Here is a 22,207-nt window from a genome sequence, read left to right as displayed (position 1 = left end):
CTCCAAGTCAGGCTGAACATCATTAAAGATATCTTCTAGCTCTTATTCGAGACTCTCAGTCATATTGATCTCCTTCACCAAGGAGTCAATAATATCAATGCTCATGCAATCTCTTGAAGTGTCTGGATGCTGCATAGCTTTGACAACATTCAACTTAAACTTATCCTCATTGACTCTCAGGGTCACTTCTCCTTTTTGGATGTCAATGAGAGTTCGTCCAGTTGCTAAGAAAGGTCTTCCTAGAATGAGAGTTGCACTCTTGTGCTCCTCCATTTCCAGCACTACAAAGTCAGTGGGAAAGGCGAATGGCCCAACCTTGACAATCATGTCCTCAATCACGCCTGATGGCATTTTAATAGAGCCATCAGCAAGTTGGAGACATATCCGGGTTGGTTTGACTTCCTCAGTCAAACCAAGCTTTCTGATAGTGGATGCAGGTATCAGGTTGATACTTTTTCCTAGATCACATAGAGCTGTCTTGGTACAAGTACCCTCTAATGTGCATGGTATCATAAAGCTTCCGGAGTCTTTAAGCTTCTCTGGTAAGCTTTTCAGAATGACTACATTGCATTCTTCAGTGAGGAAAACCTTTTCAATTTCTCTCCAATCCTTCTTATGACTTAAGATCTCTTTCATGAACTTAGTATAAGAGGGTATTTGCTCAAGTGCCTCTGCAAACGGAATCTTTATTTCAAGAGTCCTGAGGTAGTCTGCAAAGCGGGAAAATTGTTTATCCTGTTCCGCTTGGCAGAGTTTCTGAGGATAAGGCATCTTGGCTTTATATTCCTCAACCTTAGTTGCTGCAGGTTTATTTCCTACAGAAGTGGTTGGAGAAGCCTTCTTAGGACGGTTACTATCAGCACTTGCAGGTGTCTGATCCCTCATTGGCGTTTGACCGCCAGGATTAGAGGTTGGATGGGCGTTTAACGCCAATTTTCCACCCTTTTCTGGCATTTGAACGCCAGAACTGGACATAGATTGGGTGTTTAACGCCAGTTTTTCACTCTTTTCTAGCATTTGAACGCCAGAAGTGGGCATCCACTGGGCGTTTAACGCCAATTTTTCATCCTTTTCTGGCGTTTGAATGCCAGAATTATTCCTCTTTGGGCTCTTACTATCCTCAGAGGGATTTTGGACAGTGGTTTGCTCATCCTCTGTCAGTTGTTCTTTCCTTGACTTTCTGTTGCCTTGAGTTGAGACATTTAATGTCTTTCCACTCCTTAATTGAACAGCTTGGCATTCTTCTGTTAATTGTCTGGATAACTGTTGTTTTGTCTGCTTCAATTGTTTTTCCATATTCTGCTTGGCATTTTTTGTTTCTTGTAGCATTTCTTTGAATTTTGCTATCTGTTTTGTTAGAAAACACAATTCCTGATTGAGTTCAACAGCTTGTTTTGGAGGATTAAGTTCAGTGGATTCTGCCTTAGCCTCTTCTTTCATGGAAGACTCACTACTTAAGTACAGATGCTGATTTTTAGCAACTGTGCCTATGAGCTCTTGAGCTTCTTCAATTGTTTTTCTCATGTATATAGATCCACCAGCTGAGTGGTCTAGAGATATCTAGGCTTTTTCTATAAGCCCATAGTAGAAGATGTCTAATTGCACCCACTCTGAAAATAATTCAGAGGGACATTTCCTTAGCATCTCTTTGTACCTCTCCCAGGCATCATAAAGAGATTCATGATCCTCTTGTTTAAAGCCTTGGATGTCCAGCCTTAGTTGTGTCATCCTTTTTGGAGGGAAATATTGATTCATGAATTGTCTGATAACTGTTTCCATGTTCTTATGCTTGCTGTGGGTTGGTTATTTAGCCACCTCTTAGCTTGATCTTTTACAGCAAATGGAAACAGTAATAATCTGTAGACATCCTAATCTACTTCCTTATCATGTATTGTGTTAGCAATTTGTAAGAACTGTGCCAGAAACTCAGTAGGTTCTTCTTGTGGAAGACTGGAATACTGACAATTTTGCTGCACCATGATAATGAACTGAGGATTTAGCTCAAAAGTGTTAGCTCTTATGGGGGGTATACAAATACTACTTCCATATGAAGTAGTAGTAGGGTTAGCATATGACCCCAGAGTCCTTCTAGACTGTTCATTTCCACTTAAGTCCATGATGGCGAAAGGGAGATGATGTGGATTGGAGATAGAAATATTATATTTATTATTTAAAAAAATTTGAAAACCGAAAATAAGAGAAGATAAAATAAAATAAAATAAAATAAATGAAAGATTTTGGGTGAGGATTTTCGAAAAATGAAGAGAGAGAAAGTGGTTGGGAAGTTTTGAAAAACATATGATTTTAAAAATTTTGACCAAGTCAACACAAGGGATTCAAAATTTTATGAGGATTTAAAGGAAAAGATATTTTTTATTTTTAAATTTAATGTGGAGAGAGAAAAACAACGAAGTGATACCAAACTTGAAATTTTTAGATTAAAACAATAGAAACAAACAAGAAAATTTTGAATGTCAAGATGAACACCAAGAACACTTTTTGAAAATTTTTAAGAAAATAAGAACACAAAGGACACCAAACTTAAAAATTTTTATACTTGGAACACTAATAACTCGAAAATGTATAAGATAATAAGCAACAAAAGACACCAAACTTAGAATTTTTAGAAAACCAAACACAATTTTTTTTAAAATTAAAAGGAAAAACACAAAAAGGACACCAAACTTAAAACATGAAACTAAACTCAAACAAAAGACTCAAATTTAGTGACTCTAAACCAACAAAAATAAATTATTCCTAATCTAAGCAACAAGATAAACCGTCAATTGTCCAAACTCGAACAATCCCCGGCAACGGGGCCAAAAACTTGGTGCACAGAATTGTGACCACACAACTCTGATACAACTAACCAGCAAGTGCACTGGGTCATCCAAGTAATACCTTACGTGAGCAAGGGTCGATCCCACGGAGATTGCCGGCTTGAAGCAAGCTATGGTTATCTTGTAACTCTTAGTCAGGGGATTAATGATAAAAATGATTTTTGTTTATGAAGAATAAATAACATGAAATAAAAAGTACTTGTGATTCAGTAATGAGGAACATGTTGAGGTTTGGAGATGCTCTGTCTTCTGAATTTCTGCTTTCCTACTGTTGTGTTCTTCACGCACGCAAGGCTCCTTCCATGGCAAGCTGTATGTTGGTGGATCACCGTTGTCAATGGCTACCATTCGTCCTCTCAGTGAAAATGGTCCTACTATGGGTTACGTAGGGCTAATCATCTGTCAGTTCTCACTCGTGCTGGAATAGGATCCATTGATCCTTTTGCACACTGTCACTACGCCCAACATTTGTGAGTTTGAAGCTCGTCACAGTCACCCTTTCCAGATCCTACTCGGAATACTACAGACAAGGTTTATACTTTCCGAATCTTAAGAGTGCTGCCAATTGATTCTAGCTTATACCACGAAGACTCTGGTTTCAGGGATTTGAACACTCTGTTGTCAGGAGAAGCAATCAAGCTCGTGAACTAGGAACCCAAGAGATACACACTCAATCTAAGGTAGAACGGAGGTGGTTGTCAGGCACGCATTCATAAGTTGAAAATAGTGATGAGTGTCATGGATCAACACATTCATCATGTTGAAGTGCAAATGAATATCTTAGAATAGAAACAAGCGTGATTGAATGGAAAATAGAAATAATTGCATTAATCCATCGAGACACAGCAGATCTCCTCACCCCCAACCATGGGGTTTAGAGACTCATGCCATAGAAGATACAAATTCAAATGTAAAATGTCATGAGGTACAAAATGAATCTCTAAAAGTAGTTTTTATACTAAACTAGTAACCTAGGTTTACAAAAAATGGATAAACTAAGATAGATAGTGCAGAAATCCACTTCCGGGGCCCACTTGGTGTGTGTTTGGGCTGAGCATTGAAGCTTTCACGTGCATAGGCTATTCCTGACATTAAACGCCAGCTTTGGTGCCAGTTTGGGCATTTAACTCCAGTTTTTATGCCAGTTCTGGCGTTTAACGCTAGAAAAGGGTAGAAAGTTGGCGTTAAAACGTTAGTTTGTGCTATCAAATCTCGGTCAAAGTATGGACTATTATACATTGATGGAAAGCCCAAGATGTTAACTTTCCAACGCAAGTAAGAGCGCGCCAATTGGGCTTCTGTAGCTCCAGAAAATCTATTTCGCGTGCAGGAGGGTTAGAATCAAACAACATCTGCAGTCCTTTTTCAGCCTCTGAATCAGATTTTTGCTCAGGTCCCTCAATTTCAGCCAGAAAATACCTAAAATTACAGAAAAACACACAAACTCATAGTAAAGTCCAAAAATGTGATTTTTTTCATAAAACTAATAAAAATATACTAAAAGTAACTAAAGCATACTAAAAATTACATGAAAATACCACCAAAAAGTGTATAAAATATCCGCTCATCACTTATTCATAGAAATCGCATGTTTTACGTTTTTCTTCCTGATTTTGTGCTATGATTGAAAACATGCTTCTTTGGCCTTAAATTTGCTAAGTTTAATCCCCTCTTATTACCATTTGATACCGTGATATGTGCGTTAAGTGATTTCAGGGATTACAGGACAGGAATGGCTTAGAGAATGGAAAGGAAGCATGCAAAAGTGGAAGGAATGCAAGAAACTGAAGTACTGCTAAAGTTGTCCAGCCTGACCTCTTCACACTCAAACAGTTATAACTTGAGCTACAAAGATTCAAATGAGGCGGTTTTAGTTGCGTTGGAAAGCTAACATCTGGGGCTTCGCAACGATATATAATTTGTCATATCTGCTCCAAAGATAGGTGATGCGCACGCGTGGATCACGCACACGCGTGACCTGGAGAAAATTCAATCCACGTGTACGCATAGAGGACGCGTAGGCGTGACAGTGCCGCGTGCTGGACGTATCAGAAATTGCTGGGGGGATTTTTGGGCTGTTTTTGACCCTTTTTTGGCCCAGAAAATATAGATTAGAGGCTATAAAGTGGGGGAATGTATCAATTCATCATACAACATTCATTCACATAATTTTAGGTTTTAGATGTAGTTTTCTAGAGAGAGAGGCGAGCCTCTCTCTAGATTTTAGGATTTAGGATTTCTCTTAGTTTTAGGATTATTTCTTCATTCCAGGTTCAATGTTCCTTTAATTTATGTTCTCTTCTACTTTTATTTATTCTATTACTTTAGTTGTTTATTTTTTCAATGTGGTTTATGAACTCTATGTTGAATTTGATTTTCTTATTTAATACACATTGAGGTATTTCAGATTTATGATTGCTTTCTTTTATTTATGATATAAATAATTTAGATTTTTCTCCTTTTGGCTTTGGTTGAGTAAATGGGGACACTTGAATTATCAAACTCGGTGCTTATTGAAAATTAGAATTTACTGATTGATTTGGATTCCTCTAACGTTAATCTTTCCATAGGAGTTGACTAGGATTTGAGGAATCAAACTGATTAGTCCACTTGACTTTCCTTTATTTAGTAAGGGTTAACTAAGTGGGAGCAATAAACAATTTTCATCACACTTGATAAGGATAACTAGGATGGAATTTCCAGTTCTCATACCTTGCCAAGAGTTTTTCTAGTTATTAATTTATTTTCTTGCCATCTAAATTCCTTGTTCAAACCTTTCAAAACACCCAAAAGATACTTTTCCATAACCAATAATAAATCATACCTCCCTGCAATTCCTTGAGAGACGACTCGAGATTTAAATACTTCGGTTATAAATTTTACTGGGTTTGCTTTAGTGACAAACAAGTTTTTTGTATGAAAGAATATTTGTTGGTTTAGAAGCTATACTTACAACGAGAGCTTATTTATAAAATTCTAGACCACGCAAGAATCCGTTCGTCAAAATGGCGCCGCTGCTGGGGAATTACAAACGTGTGCCTTATTATTGGTTATTGTAAATATTTGCTTTTTATTAGTTTTTGTTTTTATTTCCTCTCACTACTATGAACTCTCACAACTTTGGCTATGAGTCTGGTTACAATTATGTTGCAAGGAGAGGAGATTACAATAAGAACATGCATCAAGGATGGGACAACCAAAGATGGGAGGAGCCACAAGGATTTGATCAACCCTCTTGGCAACAACCTCCACCAACATACTGTGACCAAGAGCCCTTCCAAGAGGCATACCAAGATGACGGCTATGGTGAGCACTCTTTTGATTATCAACAACCACCACCATACGCCTATGAATCCTTTCCTCAGCATAGCTTTGAACCACCATACTCACAAGCCTTTTTTCACCATTCACCCCCATATGACCCTGACCCTTATCCACCTTATGAACCATACTTAGAACCACCCCATTCCAGCACAATTACTCCCAAGAACCACCACCTCAATATACACCATCTTCTTATCCTTATCAAGATGAATCAAAGCCTGGTGCAAAGATTTTACTCAGATCTGCCACTGCAAAGTTTGAAAAAATAAAATGGGACTACAATAAATTGCCACAAAATCTTCAGATTGATTGAGAAATTATTGATATTTTTTAAGAGAGATTATTATAATTTTTTGTGTGAAACATATAGGTTTGGAAGAGAAAAGTGAGGCTAACAATGTTGATGATGAAAAAATGACAACAATTGAGGCTAATAATAGTGATGAAGAATGGGATGCTTATTAAGAACTTGATCTGGTAATTATTATTTATACTCTCTATAATTTTTAAGTTTTTCTCAATAGATTATATCATCAATGGCTTTTGACATTTAATTTATACTGTTGACTCTTATTACAGGTTAGAGATTGTGAGTCATTTTAGTATCTTTTTATATGTGAACTTTAATTTTTCATGTTTAATACTCAAGTCTCATTATTAGTTATTGCCTGACACCAGTTTAATACAAAAGATAAATTAGAGTGTACTACCGTTTTCTTCTAATGTCATATTTAATATATATGTGTGCAGATGTTGTGGACACTTTTGAATTCCTTTATAATGATTAGATCTTAGCATGGAGAATTTTTCAAAGACTCTTGTATAGGAGCTTTTTATTAACTTTTCCTCCAATGAAAATGACAATAACAAAGCACAGCAGATAGAAAGTGACAAAGAATATCAGACATACCAGAAAGACAGTGACAAAACAATTTCGATAAATGATTAGTGCTACTATATAAAATTGGCAGATACACGTATTTCATAAAAGTTTTATATAAAGCAGTAGAGTGGTAGAAAGAGAATAACGACAACTGTATAAACCACTCTACTTTTATCTATGCAGTTTAAAAATTTGTAAAAAAATATTAAAAAGGTGCTACGATTTTTTTTTGGTGTATTATAACATAAATTGTTATACTCCTCTCACAATTTACGTGTATTATTTAATCTGTTATACTCCTCTTACAATTTTTATAGATATAAATATTATATTTACGTATGCAATATTTAAAAATTATATTTTAATAATATTAATTTTCCAACAATTTATTTTACTAACTTGCTCCAAATTTTCGTTGAAATTACTCGTCTGTTTTTAATTAACTTATTTGTATAAATGTTTTAAGAATGTATAATAAAATTATTAGTAAAAGTATTTATTTTTCTAAATAAATACAAAACAGATATGTTGACTTCAAAGTGTGAAACTTGTTCAATTGGCATTTTATACTCGAAATATGTCGATTTTGTAGGATAATGCATGGTAGAAATTAAAAAAAAATATATTATAAAATTATCAAAATTTATTATTTTTTATTATTAATTAATTATTAATATTTAAAAATAAAAAATAAAATATATTATTAAATTATTAAATTAAAAATATATTAATTAAAAATAGTAATAATAATAAATAATAAATTCTAACTTCCCTTTATCGTCATTGATGACACATGTTAATCCACATTTTGAATGTAGACACAATACTGCGTCAGAATCAGAAATACAAGCTCACTATAAATACCTGAACCCACCCCTTCAATTTTACTGACACACACACCTCATTCTGGAATCTTCCCATCAGAATCAGTGTTTCACCGCCAAGTATTTTCTCTCTCAATGGCAACTGCGTATGTTTAAAATTCTCAGTAATTCTCTCATTTTCCTCTATATCTTTATGTTCCTTTTTATCTAATGTTCTAGCTTCTCTCTCTCTAACCTAGTGCTCTGAAAGAGATTCTTCCACCGTCTTTGACTTCAGTATCCGAACAACCTCCTCTTTTTGATGGAACCACCAGGTCCGTTTCTCATTCTCCAATTTTTAATTTAATTTAATTTTTGTTTTGGTTCATATTGTCGTTAACTTGCCATTTTATAAATTTTTATGTTTTGAAGGTTGTACACCAGTTATACTTGTCCCTTTGCACAACGTGTATGGATCACTAGAAACTACAAGGTTGTTTTATTCTCTTTGTATAATCATTTAATCATGTGTTTCATGACCCTATTCACCGTTCATCTAATGGAATTTTGATTTTTATTTTTTCTTTCAAGTGAAGTTGTTAAGTGTGATCTTTCTTCATTCAACTTCTTTTCTCACATGTTTTCGCTTGGTCGGTTAAAGAGTTACGGGTAAAAAATTGCACTTACATTAAGAAAAATTCCAAAGAGCCCACTACCCAACTCAAGTTAACCCCTTTTTATTTCTAATTTTGAAATTTGATAAATTAAGAGAGTGAGGAGTTATTATTTTATTTTTTGGGTAATAAACCTGTTTTTTAACTAGTTAGCTCTAATTGAGTACACCTAATTAAGAGGAAAAAAAATTGAGAGGATGTATCATTCCATTTGACCCTTTGCATGACATAAATAAAACATTATTTAGAGAAAAAAAAAAAGAAGTCTACAGAAGTCGAAAAGAGCATTATTCAATCACCAGATAGCCTCAACAGACACTAAACAAATTGATTAGGAGTGATCTCATAATAAGTTGAGTCCAAGTGAGTGTAATGTGATGACGCAATTTGATATCATTTAATAGATCAATACTTTGTTGTTCTAAATTTTTTTTTTTTCACAAAAAGCCTTACATTTATTATATACCATTATTATTCGTTGAGTCTTATAAGTTTGTATGTATTTTGTTTGATCTACTTTTATTATTATTATTTGTTTAATTTTTTTTCTTCCATTGGTTACAGGGACTACAAGAGAAGATCAAATTGGTTGCTATTGACCTTGGGGACAGGCCTGCTTGGTACAAGGAGAAAGTTTACCCTGAAAATAAGGTCTGTAACCAAGTAACCCAATTAGTTACAAGATAATTTAACTAATATAAATTGGTTGGGGATTTTGCTTAGCTAGTTTAATTAACCCAATTTATATATATTGACTTTCTGCTACCGGTATATATATGGAGGTGCCATCATTGGAGCACAACGGTAAGGTCATTGGAGAAAGCCTTGATTTGATCAAATACGTAGATGCAAACTTCGAAGGCCCCTCTCTGGTTCCCAGTGTAAGAATGAGTTGCAAATATCCTTTTGATTTTATTTTCTCACTCCAAGTCACTCTATATTAGTGACTACTGTTGTGTATAAACGGGCGAGATCAAAAGGTACACAAATGTCATTATTTGATGAACAATAAGACACAAGGGTATCGTATATTAATAAAATTCAATTATATTTAGTATACAACAAAAATCAGTCACCAAATTGGCCACCCGCATAAAATATATGTTAGAAATACAAAAATATATGTTAGAAATACAAAATACACATTGAAGATGAGCTCAACACCACATGTATTTATATACAAATATATGGTGGCTGAGTTGGTGATTGTTTTTTGTTGTGCATATAGTATTTTTGCATAAACTTTCATATTTTATATAATAAGGTGCTATATAAAATGATAATGATAATGATAATACAATTATAGAAAGTTACTTGATATTTACAAAATTTTGTTTTTTTTAATATTAAATTCTTCAAGTTTTGATAGTTGTATTACAGGTGTTGATACGAATATGGTGCCAATTTGAAGTAAAATGATAATGATATTGATAATACAATCATAGAAAAAATGTGATATTTACAAATTTTTTTTATCTTAAATTCTTCGAGATTTTACAGTTATAATAAGAGTATTGATACGAATATGGGCCAATTTTGCAGTATTTATGCATCATATGTTAGTGAACTAATGATGTCAAGATGTGTTTTGTAGGATCCTGCAAAGAAGGAGTTTGGTGAGAAGCTGGTGTCTGAAGTTGATTCAGTCACCAGAGAGTTGTACTCTGCCTTGAAAGGGGATGCTATACAACAAACAAGTAAGTGTATAACAAGTTTGTTTGATAGAGGAAAAGAGTTTTCAAATTTAAAGTGGCTCTTAAAATTGTTTGTTTTAATCAGGTTCTGTTTTTGATTCCTTGGAGAATGCTCTTGGTAAATTTGATGACGGTCCATTCTTTCTTGGTCAATTCAGTTGGGTAAGTACTAATCAATTCAAATAGTCTTCCTTCTTAATAAACTACTAAAATATAATGGTATTTAAAATATTCTATTCGCAGATAAAATAAGACTTATAAAACCCCTATAAAAGTAATAAACGTTGGACAAAAAAATACAAATGTTTTGTAATTAACCATTTTAGTCCTTATTTTTTCCTTCCTAATTTGTTGCCTTACAAAGATTGTTTAACTTACCCTGCAAGAAGTTGGACTTGATGCTAATGTTCATTATTTTTTTGCATCTGATGAAACCGACCGAGTGCAAAGTCACTGATAGATTATATATCGACGGCAATAGCATTATTTTTTTTCTTATTAATTTGTAAATGCATGTGACAATCAGGTGGATATTGCTTATATCCCATTTATTGAAAGATTCCAAGTTGTCCTTGCTGACGTGTTCAAGCATGACATCACTGAAGGAAGACCTAAACTTAGAGCTTGGATTGAGGTATGCCATAATCACTTCTTTCTAAAGCACAGTAGCAAGTTCTCTTATTTATCTGCGTAGTACTGAATTCTTCATACACACGATGAATCTCCTCTGAAAAAAGTAATTGTAGTTTAATTATAAAAGTGAAAAAATTGAAGTATCGAAAAATGAACTACGTAACCCTCAATCTGATGCCTTTGTGAACATGAATACTGCAGGAGGTAAACAAGATTGATGCTTATGCACAAACAAGGACTGATCCAAAGGAAATAGTTGAGCTTTTCAAGAAACGTTTCTTGGTAGTCCAAAATGTTATATCCACACTTGATCTATCACTATGAGTTTCAACAGTTCTGATTGATTTCTGATTGTTTCACTCTTCTTTGCAGCCTCAGCAGTGAACATTGGATTTCAGCGAGGCATCCATTCAATAAGTGTCATTTGTGTTCAAGGGATGCATATTCAGCAAAATATTGGTGTAACTTGTTTGTTAATAAATCACAATGATGTTTATGTCAGGGCTTGTGATGATGCAATATCAATGTATGTTAAAATTTGATGTTAGTCTGTGGCTTGTTCCCTATCAGGCATAGTTTTCAGAACCGATAATGGACTCGGTCATACAAATGGGTCATTAGATCAATTTGGCGAGTTACTAATTTACTCGGTTGATTTTGTCGTAATTAAATAAAAATATAAAAAAATTAAAATTAAAAATTAAATACATATTTTTTAAAATATATATTAATAATAATTAAATATTAATTTTTAGATATAATTTATAGAGGAGTCAGGGGCATCTTTAGTGTGAAAAGGAAAATTTCTTTCATAGAAAATGACATTTCGTGATAAAAAAAATTCATTAGTTTGCAAATCCATAAGAAGATATCCTTTAGTGCCAGACTTAAAACCCAAAAATACAGCTTGTTTGGCTCTTTTTTCTAATTTAGTTCTATGAGCAGCCAAAGTCGAGGCAAATGCCAAACAGCCAAAAATTTTAAAATGTTTGATGCAAGGGAGTTTATTAAACATGACTTGATAGGGGCTTTTTAAATTGAGAGAGGAGCTAGGAATTCTATTAATGACATGAATGGCATGAGCAGTAGCTAAATGCCAAAATTTTTTAGGAACATTACTTTCAAATAGAAAAGCTCTTGTCATGTTTAAGATATCCTGGTGCTTCCTCTCTACTATACCATTTTGTTGTGGGGATTCCACACAGGTGGTTTGATGTAAAATACCTTTTGAATTGTAAAAATCATGCATGATAAACTCCTTACCATTATCTGATCTTATACATTTCACTTTCTTTTGAAATTGAGTTTCAATCATTGTGATAAAGTTTCGAAGCAAATCAGAGGTTTCTCCTTTGGTTTTCATAAAATAAGCCCAAGTAAATCTACTATAATCATCTACTATAGTGAGAAAATATTTATGACCTTTGATAGATTGAATTGCTAAAGGTCCCCAAATGTCAACATGCATCAAATCAAAACAATTTTCAGATTTATTAATGCTTGTAGGAAAAGGAATACGTTTCTGTTTTGCAAAATGACAAGGTGCACAAGGAATGCTTGCATTATCAGAAATAGAAAAGTCATAAGCTTTCTTTATTATGTCTAATCTCTCAGAAGAGATGTGTCCTAACCTACTGTGCCAAATATCTCTAAAAGCAGAATCTGCTGTGAGTGCTGCTGTGAGTGCAGGTACAGATTTATTAGTGAAGGAATGCAAATCCAAATCGGTGTGAGTCTTGAATTCCAGTGTATACAATCCAGCCTTGGCTTCAGCAATGCCAATCATCTTCAAGCTCTTCCGATCCTGTATCTCACAATGCATCTCGTCAAACAAGAATTTATATGGTAAGTGTTTTGTGGCTTTGGAAATTGAAATTATGTTGAAAGAAAATGATGGAGCATAAAAGACATTTGTGAGGAGTATATTATTTGAAAAACAGACTGTTCCACAAATAGAGGAAACAACCTTTGAACCATCTGGTAATTGAAGCATAATTGGATTTATTTTATGATAATTTTTGAAGAATTTTAATGAAAAAGAGACATGTGCAGTAGCACCACTGTCCAAAATCCAATCATTTGGTTTCAATTTATGTTTGGCAAAAGAAAGAATGTGGTATATACCTAGGGATGGGACTTGTGCCTCAATTGCTAATGTTGAGTTATGAACAAGATCCTCTTCATGATCCTGGAATAAAGCAATGAGAGCTTGTTTCTGCTCTTTGGAAAATAAAGAACTTAAGCTGTTACTATTCTTTCCTGAAGGAGAGTTATTGATTTTCTCAATTTCATCATCAGTAGTGACATGATTTATGGTTTTTGAGCTTGAATCTTGTTGGTAGTGTGGAGGAAAACCATGCTTGTAATAACATGTGTCAACCAAGTGGCCAGTTTTGCCACAATGAGAGCATTTCTTGATCATTCTTCTTCCTCCGAAGCCACGGCCTCTACCTCCACGCCCTCTCCCTCTTCCTCGTACGCTCATGTTGCCTCTATTAGTGTTGAAGTTGTTGTCAATTGCAGCATTTACTAATACCTTACTTTCTGCATGATCTGAACTTGACATTTGCCTTTCTTGTTGCAATAATAGCGAAAAAACAGTATTGACATCAGGGAGGGGTCTCATTAGGATTATTTGTGATCTCACATTTCCGAACTCATCATTCAAGCCTCTTAAGAATCTAACCACTTGCGACTGCTTTCTGTATCCTCTAACAATCTCTAATCCACATGTGCATGATCCTGTGCAATTGCATGATGGAATCGGTTGAAACTCTTCTAATTCTTCCCATAGTCCTTTCATCTTTGTAAAAAATGAAGTGATTGATAAATCTCCTTGTCTTGCTGAGTACATTTCTTCTTCCAACTCAACTATTCTGAACAAATCTCCTTCGTAGAATCTGTGCTTAAGATCTTTCCACAACTCTGATGCCACATTACACCACATCACACTTTGCAAAATCTCACTACTTAGGGAAGCATGCAACCAAGACAGAACAAAAGTGTTGCATCTATCCCAAGCTTCAAATGTGCAATCAGATTTCTCGGGTTTTGGTAAAGATCCGTCTATGAAACTAAGCTTGTTTTTCGTCTTCAGTGATATCCAAACCGATCGGGACCATGAGTGATAATTCAGTGTAGTTAGAGGATTTGGAGTGAGTGAAATACCTGGATTTTCACTCGGATGAAGGTAGTATGGAGATGCACGATCTTGCATCAAATTCGTGCTTGGTTTGGCAGATTGAGCGATCTGCCCTTGCATCGTTGCTAGCTGGTTCATCAATTGAGCCAAATTTTGAAGATCCGAGGCTGAGAAAACTTGAGTTTCCACGTTTTGACATGGGCCTTGCTCTGGATCAACCATACTTTCTGCTAATTTGTCAAAGTTGGACAGAATTGCAGATTTTCAATTCCACGATCTCTCGACCTTGCAATGGAGGAGATCCACCAAGGTGTCACCGTTTGCACATCCACGCTCACCGCACCATGATAAAATCTGCAATAGTATTGCAGAATTTGAATCAGGGGATGAGAACAGAATGAAAGTGCAGAATGAACTTGAGAGAGATTCAAAAATGGAATTGTGATTATGGTTAATCTTATTTACTTGCAAATGACTAGTTCTATACTTATAGATGCTAGAAAAAACTGAATCACACTAATTCAGCACTCTGCTAACTAAATGCTATGAGTTAGGAGCCTCTAACAAATTTTAGACTCTAACAAACTTAAGTAACAACTCTACTAATTTTAAAGATAGAACTAATTAGCTATATTAACTGTATAGCCTTATCATCCAACAGTATAAAAAGAGATAATAAAATTAGTTATTAGTATAAAATATTTTTTTAATTTAAATAAACAGAAAAGAAAAATAAAAGATAACACAAATAATATTAATATATTAATATATTAATATATTGTTATTTATTTGGTATTTATATTCTATATTTAAAATAATAAAAATTAAAAATTTATTTGTGTTTTATTATATATTTATTTTTTGTTTTATATATTATACATTTTTGAAGTTATAGTGAACGGGAGTTCTTACGATATTAGAGAACATGAAAGTGAAATATGTTAGATCAAATGAGAAGAGTAATAAGAACAAGTATGAAATTATTCCTTTCAACGGCTTTTTTTATCTAAGAAAACAAAATTAGAGAGCATTTTTTATGAAATTAATTTTTTTTTTTTATTTACGTTGCATGTAGCCAATGGTTAGCCGAACTGTTCTTCAACCATGCGATGAGGCGAACCATGTGTGTTTTGTAGCCTAATCAGTGTTAAATTTGTGCAATGCATGGTTTACATTTTAATTTTACATAATAAATTGAAAATAATATTTTATAATTATAAATTTTTTAAATTTAGTATAATACTATCATCATTATTATTTAATAAATATATTGAATGTATAATTTTATCTTTATTTTAAAAGATAAAATGTAAATATAACCATTTGAAGTTTATAATATTTTTGATCCATGAGAAAAGAGACTTGAGAAAATAAAAGTATATATAACTGTAATAGTAGCATGTCAATTTTACACTAAATTTTATATTATAAGGCGAATAAAAATTTATCAACAATCTAATATTTTACTAATCTCATTAAAAAAATAATTGGCATATGATGTTGTGCTTTATATTATACATTTTATTTCGAGTTTGAACTATAGTTAATAAATTAGTTATATCTACGACAAATATTTGTACAAAATTATAAATAATAACACGTTACTAAAATGAAAATACTATTTTCTTACCTAAATATTATTAAAAACTTCGTTGAACACGACATTTGCTGTTGATGAGTTTGGATTGCTATCTTCATCTAAAATTAGAAAGTTTAGGGTATTGCAACTCTTAATTCTTGATAAAGCAACGTAAAATTGCTCATTGGTGAACACTAATTTTGCCAAGTAAAGTCCTGCATGTGATATTGATTTACCACATAGTGAAATACCTTAGTTTTTCAATATTTTTCTCCTCATATATAGTATCCTGTCAGCCAATAATGTCTAAGTTGCAATCCAAATACGATTTAGTTTGTTAACACTATTAGATATCAATAGTATCACAAATAGTTTTTTCAATTGATAACCAGACCTCGTTAATAGTTGCAATGAATTTTTTATCGTCACACAGTAGTTCCATAAAATAGAAAGCATCTTGGAAGTTAGGATATGTAATTCCATTAATTGTCCTAATAGACTCATATGTTGTGTAACCTTTTTGAATAATTAACAAAATTCTTATATAGTAGATATCACATATACTCGGTAGAACATAATTTAACTTCTTGATAGAATACTCTCTCTTAAGTGGATATCATTCCCTTTCTTTTTTATCATAAATAAATTGATTTGAAAACTCATCATACATTAAAATTTGATATTTTAGGCATGGTTTACGTTTTAATTTTACATAGTAAATTGAAAATAATATTTTATAATTATAAATTTTTAAATTTAGTATAATACTATCATCATTATTATTTAATAAACATATTGAATGTATAATTTTATCTTTATTTTAAAAAATAAAATGTAAATAGAACCATTTGAAGTTTATAATATTTTTGAACCATGAGAAAAGAGACTTGAGAAAATAAAAGTATATATAACTGTAATAGTAGCATGTCAATTTTACACTAAATTTTATATTATAAGGCAAATAAAAATTTATCAACAATCTAATATTTTACTAATCTCATTAAAAAAATAATTGGCATATGATGTTGTGCTTTATATTACACATTTTATTTTGAGTTTGAACTATAGTTAATAAATTAGTTATATCTACGACAAATATTTGTACAAAAGTATAAATGATAACACATTACTAAAATGAAAATACTATTTTCTTACCTAAATATTATTAAAAACTTCGTTGAACACGACATTTGCTGTTGATGAGTTTGGATTGCTATCTTTATCTAAAATTAGAAAGTTTAGGGCATTGCAACTCTTAATTCTTGATAAAGCAACGTAAAATTGTCCATTGGTGAACACTAATTTTGCCAAGTAAAGTCCTGCATGTGATATTGATTTACCACATAGTGAAATACCTTAGTTTTTCAATGTTCTTCTCCTCATATATAGTATCCTGTCAGCCAATAATATCTAAGTTGCATTCCAAATACGATTTAGTTTGTTAACACTATTAGATATCAATAGTGATGGTTTCAGTGGCTAAGAGAAGGGTGGTTGAATCTTAGCCCCCTTTTTTCTTGCTAACACTTGCTGGACTTAAAGGAAACTTTTCTGTTTTTAGCTCGTCCCTAACCACGAAACATTTTCATTTTGTCTCGTCGCTTGACACGAGACATTTTTTATTTTTCATCTGAACAGTAAAAACAGAATTGAAGTAGGAAGAGAGAGAAGATTACACCCAGATATATCCTGGTTCAGCTGCTAAGTGTAGTGCAGCCTACATCCAGTCTCCATCACAACAATGATGGAATTTCACTATAATCATCCAGATTACAAATTGTAAAGTGCTAACCCAACTTACAAGGAGATTCCCACAGAATCATGAAAAATAACACAGATGTACAAAGGAACTCTAAGACATCTATGGCTTTTTCTTTTAATTTTGCACTCTCTGCCTTTTTTCGCTCTATGGCTTTTTCATACAAACCTCACTGTTTGCCTTTTTCCATGAGACTCAAGACATGACAAAATTAAACAGAAAAATATTAAACAGAAAACATTGAAGGAGAAGAAGAATTGCTAGCTTAGGTAGCTCTGAGAACTCTGTGCCTTGCACTCTCAAATCTTACTCCTTGCTCCAAACAGTGGTTGTTCTCTCTTTTTAAAGAAGAGGGAAGCCTCCACACTTGAAGCCAACACCCAAACCAACTTCTTCCTCCTTCAAGAAACAGAACCGGTTCGGCCACATAGTGAGAGAAGAGATAACCATGCAAAACCCAACATGCAATTACCTCTAGTCCTTTATTGATCATCACTCTTCATCAATCCGAGCGCTCCATCCTTGGCTTCCTCTCCAAGATGAATTTCTGGCCCTTGATGCTTCATGATGATGATGACTTCATCTGCTTCAATCTCTGCCTCAACCATCACTTCGCCACTCTAGCTACTTCCTGTGGTGGTTGAGCAGAATCAAAGACAAGCCATGCTTCAAGAATCTCCCCTGCTGGCCGAATCTTCTTCCTTCTTTTTGAGTATGAAGGATCCGAGATTACCTCACCAAATCTAACCATATTTGGTGATTATCTCAGCCACAACATACTTTTGGTTTTCTTTTTCTTGCCATCATTAACTTGATGGCTTTTATGCATGCAACTCCTTCTTTTCGGTGATAGTAGCTTAATGTAGCTTCCATGGATTCCTGGTTAATGACCGAAGAGAAGAGAAAGAGAGAGAGAAGAAAGAGAAAATAAAAGCAAAGCTATGAGTGTTATGATGAATAAAGTAATTAGGTGCACTTCTCCATGCTTTGTGTAGTAGCGTGTAAGCTACCATTAATTGCCATCAAATCACTTTAACCTTTTCTCTCTCATATTTCCAAGGACTGCATTAACTTAACTTGATAAAATTTGAGTTCCTTCACAAGTTAAAGTGTAAAGTCCGTTGGAAGCATACAACCAAGATTCAATGTCTTGGGTTTTTATTATTTTAACCATTGTGCCCCAATTTCATTTTTCTTTCGGATCATGGCATGCATAAAACAAATTGGGCGATTGAATTTTGGCCCACTTATAACATTTGCTTTCCTAGTAAATTTTTGGATCAAGCATTGAGCACATAAGAAAGCATTCATTTTGGGCTTGCATCAATAACATTCATTCTGGCCCAATTAATAATTCAGCTTCATAGCATGAGAAACATGTAGCAAGGCTTATAATTGGGCTTAGACCAGAATTTCATTTTCGACCCAACACAAAATCCGCACAACAAAATTATTAATTAAGCAAATATGAATTAAGATCAAGTTAATAATTTTGTAATTAAATATTTAATAATGTTTGTTCATCATCAAAATTAAATAAGAGTTTTCCAAACTCATCAAATAGTATCACAAATAGTTTTTTCAATTGATAACCAGACCTCGTTAATAGCTGCAATGAATTTTTTATCGTCACACAGTAGTTCCATAAAATAGAAAGCATCTTGGAAGTTAGGATATGTAATTCCATTAATTGTCCTAATAGACTCATATGTTGTGTAACCTTTTTGAATAATTAACAAAATTCTCATATAGTAGATATCACATATACCCGGTGGAACATAATTTAACTTCTTGATAGAATACTCCCTCTTAAGTGGATATCATTCCCTTTCTTTTCTATCATAAATAAATTGATTTGGAAACTCATCATACATTAAAATTTGACATGCTTCAAATTCTTTGTTGGCCTCCATCCATGCTAAGAACATCGTACCTTTTTCTTTCTCTTAATTCATGCTTTTTTCAAGATTGTCGTCGTCTTTAAAGATGATATTTTGATTTCCAGGTAAATAAAAAGGCTAATCTCATCACTGAAGGACATCTCCGATGAATATCATAAGTCAAAGCTGCCCACACAGTCTCCCGCGTAGACAAATACCCATAATCATAAAATTGTTTGATCTCATAAAACATTTTTTTAAATATGCTTTATCTTTTAAATTTTTAATACTAACATACCAATAATTACATTTTAAATAAAAAGAGAGAAAAATATTTATTTATCGAAAATAATTTTTCTCAACAAATTAAAATTCTTCAAACACAAAAAAATTTAATACTACAAAAATATTTATAATAAAATAAAATTAAAATAACAATCTAAATAAAAAAATACTAAAATAAATAAATTTAAATTTATAGAATAAAATTTTGAAATAAATCTAAATAAATAAATTTATATTGAAGTCAATACTAAAATTCCTAAATTTCATTTTACTCATCTAATATGTGTAGGTGTTTATATTAAAAAAACTAATTACAACTTAAAAAATAACAAAAAAAATTAAACCAAGCTATATACATATATATTTTATATTTTAAAATTTAAAAATAAAAAAATTCATAAAATTTTAAACACGATTTATAAATTATTTTTTATTAAAAAAATAGTTACAATTTAAAAATCAATAATTAGTTAATTATTTTAATTTTATATAGATCAAACAACATAAAGTATTTTTTTTAAAGTATGTTTATTTTTTATATTTTTAATATTAACATATAAATAATAATATTTTAAATAAAAAGATAGAAAAATATTTATTTTCAGCAAAAATAAATTTTTTAACAAATTAAAATCCTTTAAGTACAAACAAAATTTAATATTAGAAAAATTTTGTAATAAAATAAAGTTAAAATAATAATTAAATATAAAATACTAAAACAAATAAATTCGAATATATAGAATAAAATCTTGAATCAAATTTAAATAATAAATTTACGTTGAAGTTAATATTAAAATTCCTAAATTTTATTTTACTCATCTATTATGTGTAAGTGTTTATATTTAAAAAATAATAATTGATTATCCATCATCGACTTTTCTTTAAAAATTCATGAATCGAAATACAAAAGCCCTTTTAACTGAGACTTGTCCTTTGAGCGTTAGTCGTGGCTTAGTTCGGGTCATGACAGGTGTTTTATTATGTATGATTTGGTAGGTGAAAATAAAAAACAAATATAAAATACGTGTCATGTATATTTTGTTGTTTTTTATTTTTGCTATTCCTATTAGAACTCCCTCTTCATTTATTGGGATCGAGAATTTGCTCTGACAACTATACAAAAAATAAGAATTTATATAAAAACAAAATTACATGTCAAATAAAATTAAAATTGAGATTTTATATTATACAATGTTAAATATAAATTTAATAATAAAAATAGAGTAGTAGAATGATAAAAAAAAAAATACATGAAAGAAACATATGCATGCAGCAATTTAGATGGAACATTGTGTAAAAATAGTGGTGGAAGTCAGTATTTTTAAGAGATGAAACATTGGGTGAAAATCGTGATGGAGGATCAATACTTTTAGCAGATGGAACATTGTGTGAAAATAGTGGTGAAAAATTAGTACTTATAGAAAATAGAAGATTGCGTGAGAAAACAAAAAATATTTTTTCATAGAAAAAAAATAAAAATAGCACAATGATCCTTTTTATTTTAAAGTCAAAATTTTTTTTAATAAAAATAATAAAATGACTTTTTAAAAATGAATTCGTATTATTCTATCTTTTCTAAAGTTTTAAATTAACTCCTTAAAAAGTTAAAAATATTTACCAAAAATGATATCAAATAACTATAACAAAACTTTTCATCATTCCAAAAAAAAAATTTTTTTTTTGCTATCTCCTAAATAGAATCTAAAACTTGTGTATCAACTACTTTTCTATAGATAAAAAATAGATTAGCCGCCCATTGTCACAAATCACAGTTGCCTAAAATTGATGTTGACACATACACATAAACATCTTTTCTCTTGGTTACGATAGAGAAAAACATGCACAGCCCTTTGATCCTCCTCCGAATCATTCTTCATTACAAGCCTACTAATCCTCCTTCTTTTTCTTTGCGCACATAGAGAATTTTGGTTTCAACCTCCTCCAAGTTTTTCATCCGAAGAAGTACACGTCGTCATTATCATAATATATCATGATTAATATGCACTCACAAATTCATGTATACATAATCAACCATTAAATTGCCATATCCACGTGCCATTGAACCCTAGCTTGTTGCAAATTCTTGGATCTAATTTAGAATGTTTCTTCATAGCAGTTACTCTTCATACCAACTGAAATCGAATCTAGTCCATTTTCAAACATAAAGCTTGCATTTCAAATATTTTTTTTTTAATATTACTGAAGTGGAATTTTAGTATTTCTCTATAATAATAATAATAAAAAAAGAATGGTCATAAAAAAAAAACAGATGTAACTCTACTAATAATATGATGCACGATCAGTGTTTAAGATGTGCAATTATAGCCGGTTTTATTAAGACGATCAATGTAAAAAACAGTTATTTTTGTTAACGTGATAACAAAAATAATTATCTTTTACATGCAATGTCACACGTGCAATCACAGCCAATTTTCTTCACGCGGTGGTGTAAAACATTGTATCAAAATTAAACTCCAATAATAATAATAACAATAATAATAATAATAAAGAAAAAGGAATCGATTTTAGATAGAGTTTGTGGTTGACCCTGAATTGGATGTGATTATTGTTGAAGTATGAAATGTGAAATATGGTAGCGTTAGTGTTGTGATGTGAGTTCCAAATTCAAACTTAAAAGATATGGGCAGTAGAATTGCAGATTTTCTTGAAGTATGTTGTTGTCCTTACTGAGTAAGCGCTCATTAGAGGTT

At 32.0% G+C, this 22,207-nt stretch overlaps 2 protein-coding genes across 2 annotated transcripts; one reads left to right on the top strand and one right to left on the bottom strand.

Moving 5' to 3' along the window:
* The first annotated feature begins 7,826 nt into the window (after positions 1 to 7,826).
* LOC112742516 (glutathione S-transferase L3) lies at positions 7,827 to 11,398 on the top strand. Its single transcript, XM_025791759.3, has 10 exons — positions 7,827 to 8,017; positions 8,111 to 8,185; positions 8,283 to 8,343; positions 9,089 to 9,175; positions 9,307 to 9,405; positions 10,119 to 10,221; positions 10,304 to 10,380; positions 10,745 to 10,852; positions 11,053 to 11,133; positions 11,224 to 11,398. Exons 1-10 carry the CDS (start codon positions 8,007 to 8,009, stop codon positions 11,233 to 11,235), a joined length of 714 nt encoding a protein of 237 aa, XP_025647544.1. The 5' UTR covers positions 7,827 to 8,006; the 3' UTR covers positions 11,236 to 11,398.
* Positions 11,399 to 12,321: 923 nt separating this feature from the next.
* LOC140178968 (uncharacterized) lies at positions 12,322 to 14,537 on the bottom strand. The gene is made up of 2 exons (XM_072216735.1): positions 12,976 to 14,537; positions 12,322 to 12,655 (listed from the first exon to the last, which is right to left on the bottom strand). The coding sequence occupies exons 1-2, from the start codon at positions 14,213 to 14,215 to the stop codon at positions 12,621 to 12,623; spliced, it is 1,275 nt and encodes a 424-aa protein (XP_072072836.1). The 5' UTR covers positions 14,216 to 14,537; the 3' UTR covers positions 12,322 to 12,620.
* Positions 14,538 to 22,207: the final 7,670 nt, after the last annotated feature.

Source organism: Arachis hypogaea, chromosome 2 (assembly GCF_003086295.3).
Source record: "Arachis hypogaea cultivar Tifrunner chromosome 2, arahy.Tifrunner.gnm2.J5K5, whole genome shotgun sequence".
Classification (NCBI taxonomy): Eukaryota; Viridiplantae; Streptophyta; class Magnoliopsida; order Fabales; family Fabaceae; genus Arachis; species Arachis hypogaea.
Note: the sequence above shows the minus strand (reverse complement) of the source record. Positions and strands in the feature narration are given on the sequence as shown.

Bases quoted from the DNA above. Each gene is read 5' to 3' on its own strand.
- LOC112742516 (XM_025791759.3), top strand. The intron at 8,186-8,282 runs GTCCGTTTCTCA...TATGTTTTGAAG, and splicing joins CTTTTTGATGGAACCACCAG to GTTGTACACCAGTTATACTT. The intron at 10,853-11,052 runs GTATGCCATAAT...TGAATACTGCAG, and splicing joins AACTTAGAGCTTGGATTGAG to GAGGTAAACAAGATTGATGC.
- LOC140178968 (XM_072216735.1), bottom strand. From the start codon at position 14,215: ATGGTTGATCCAGAGCAAGGCCCATGTCAAAACGTGGAAACTCAAGTT. The intron at 12,656-12,975 runs GTATATACCACA...TGTGAGATACAG, and splicing joins GGCACAAGTCCCATCCCTAG to GATCGGAAGAGCTTGAAGAT.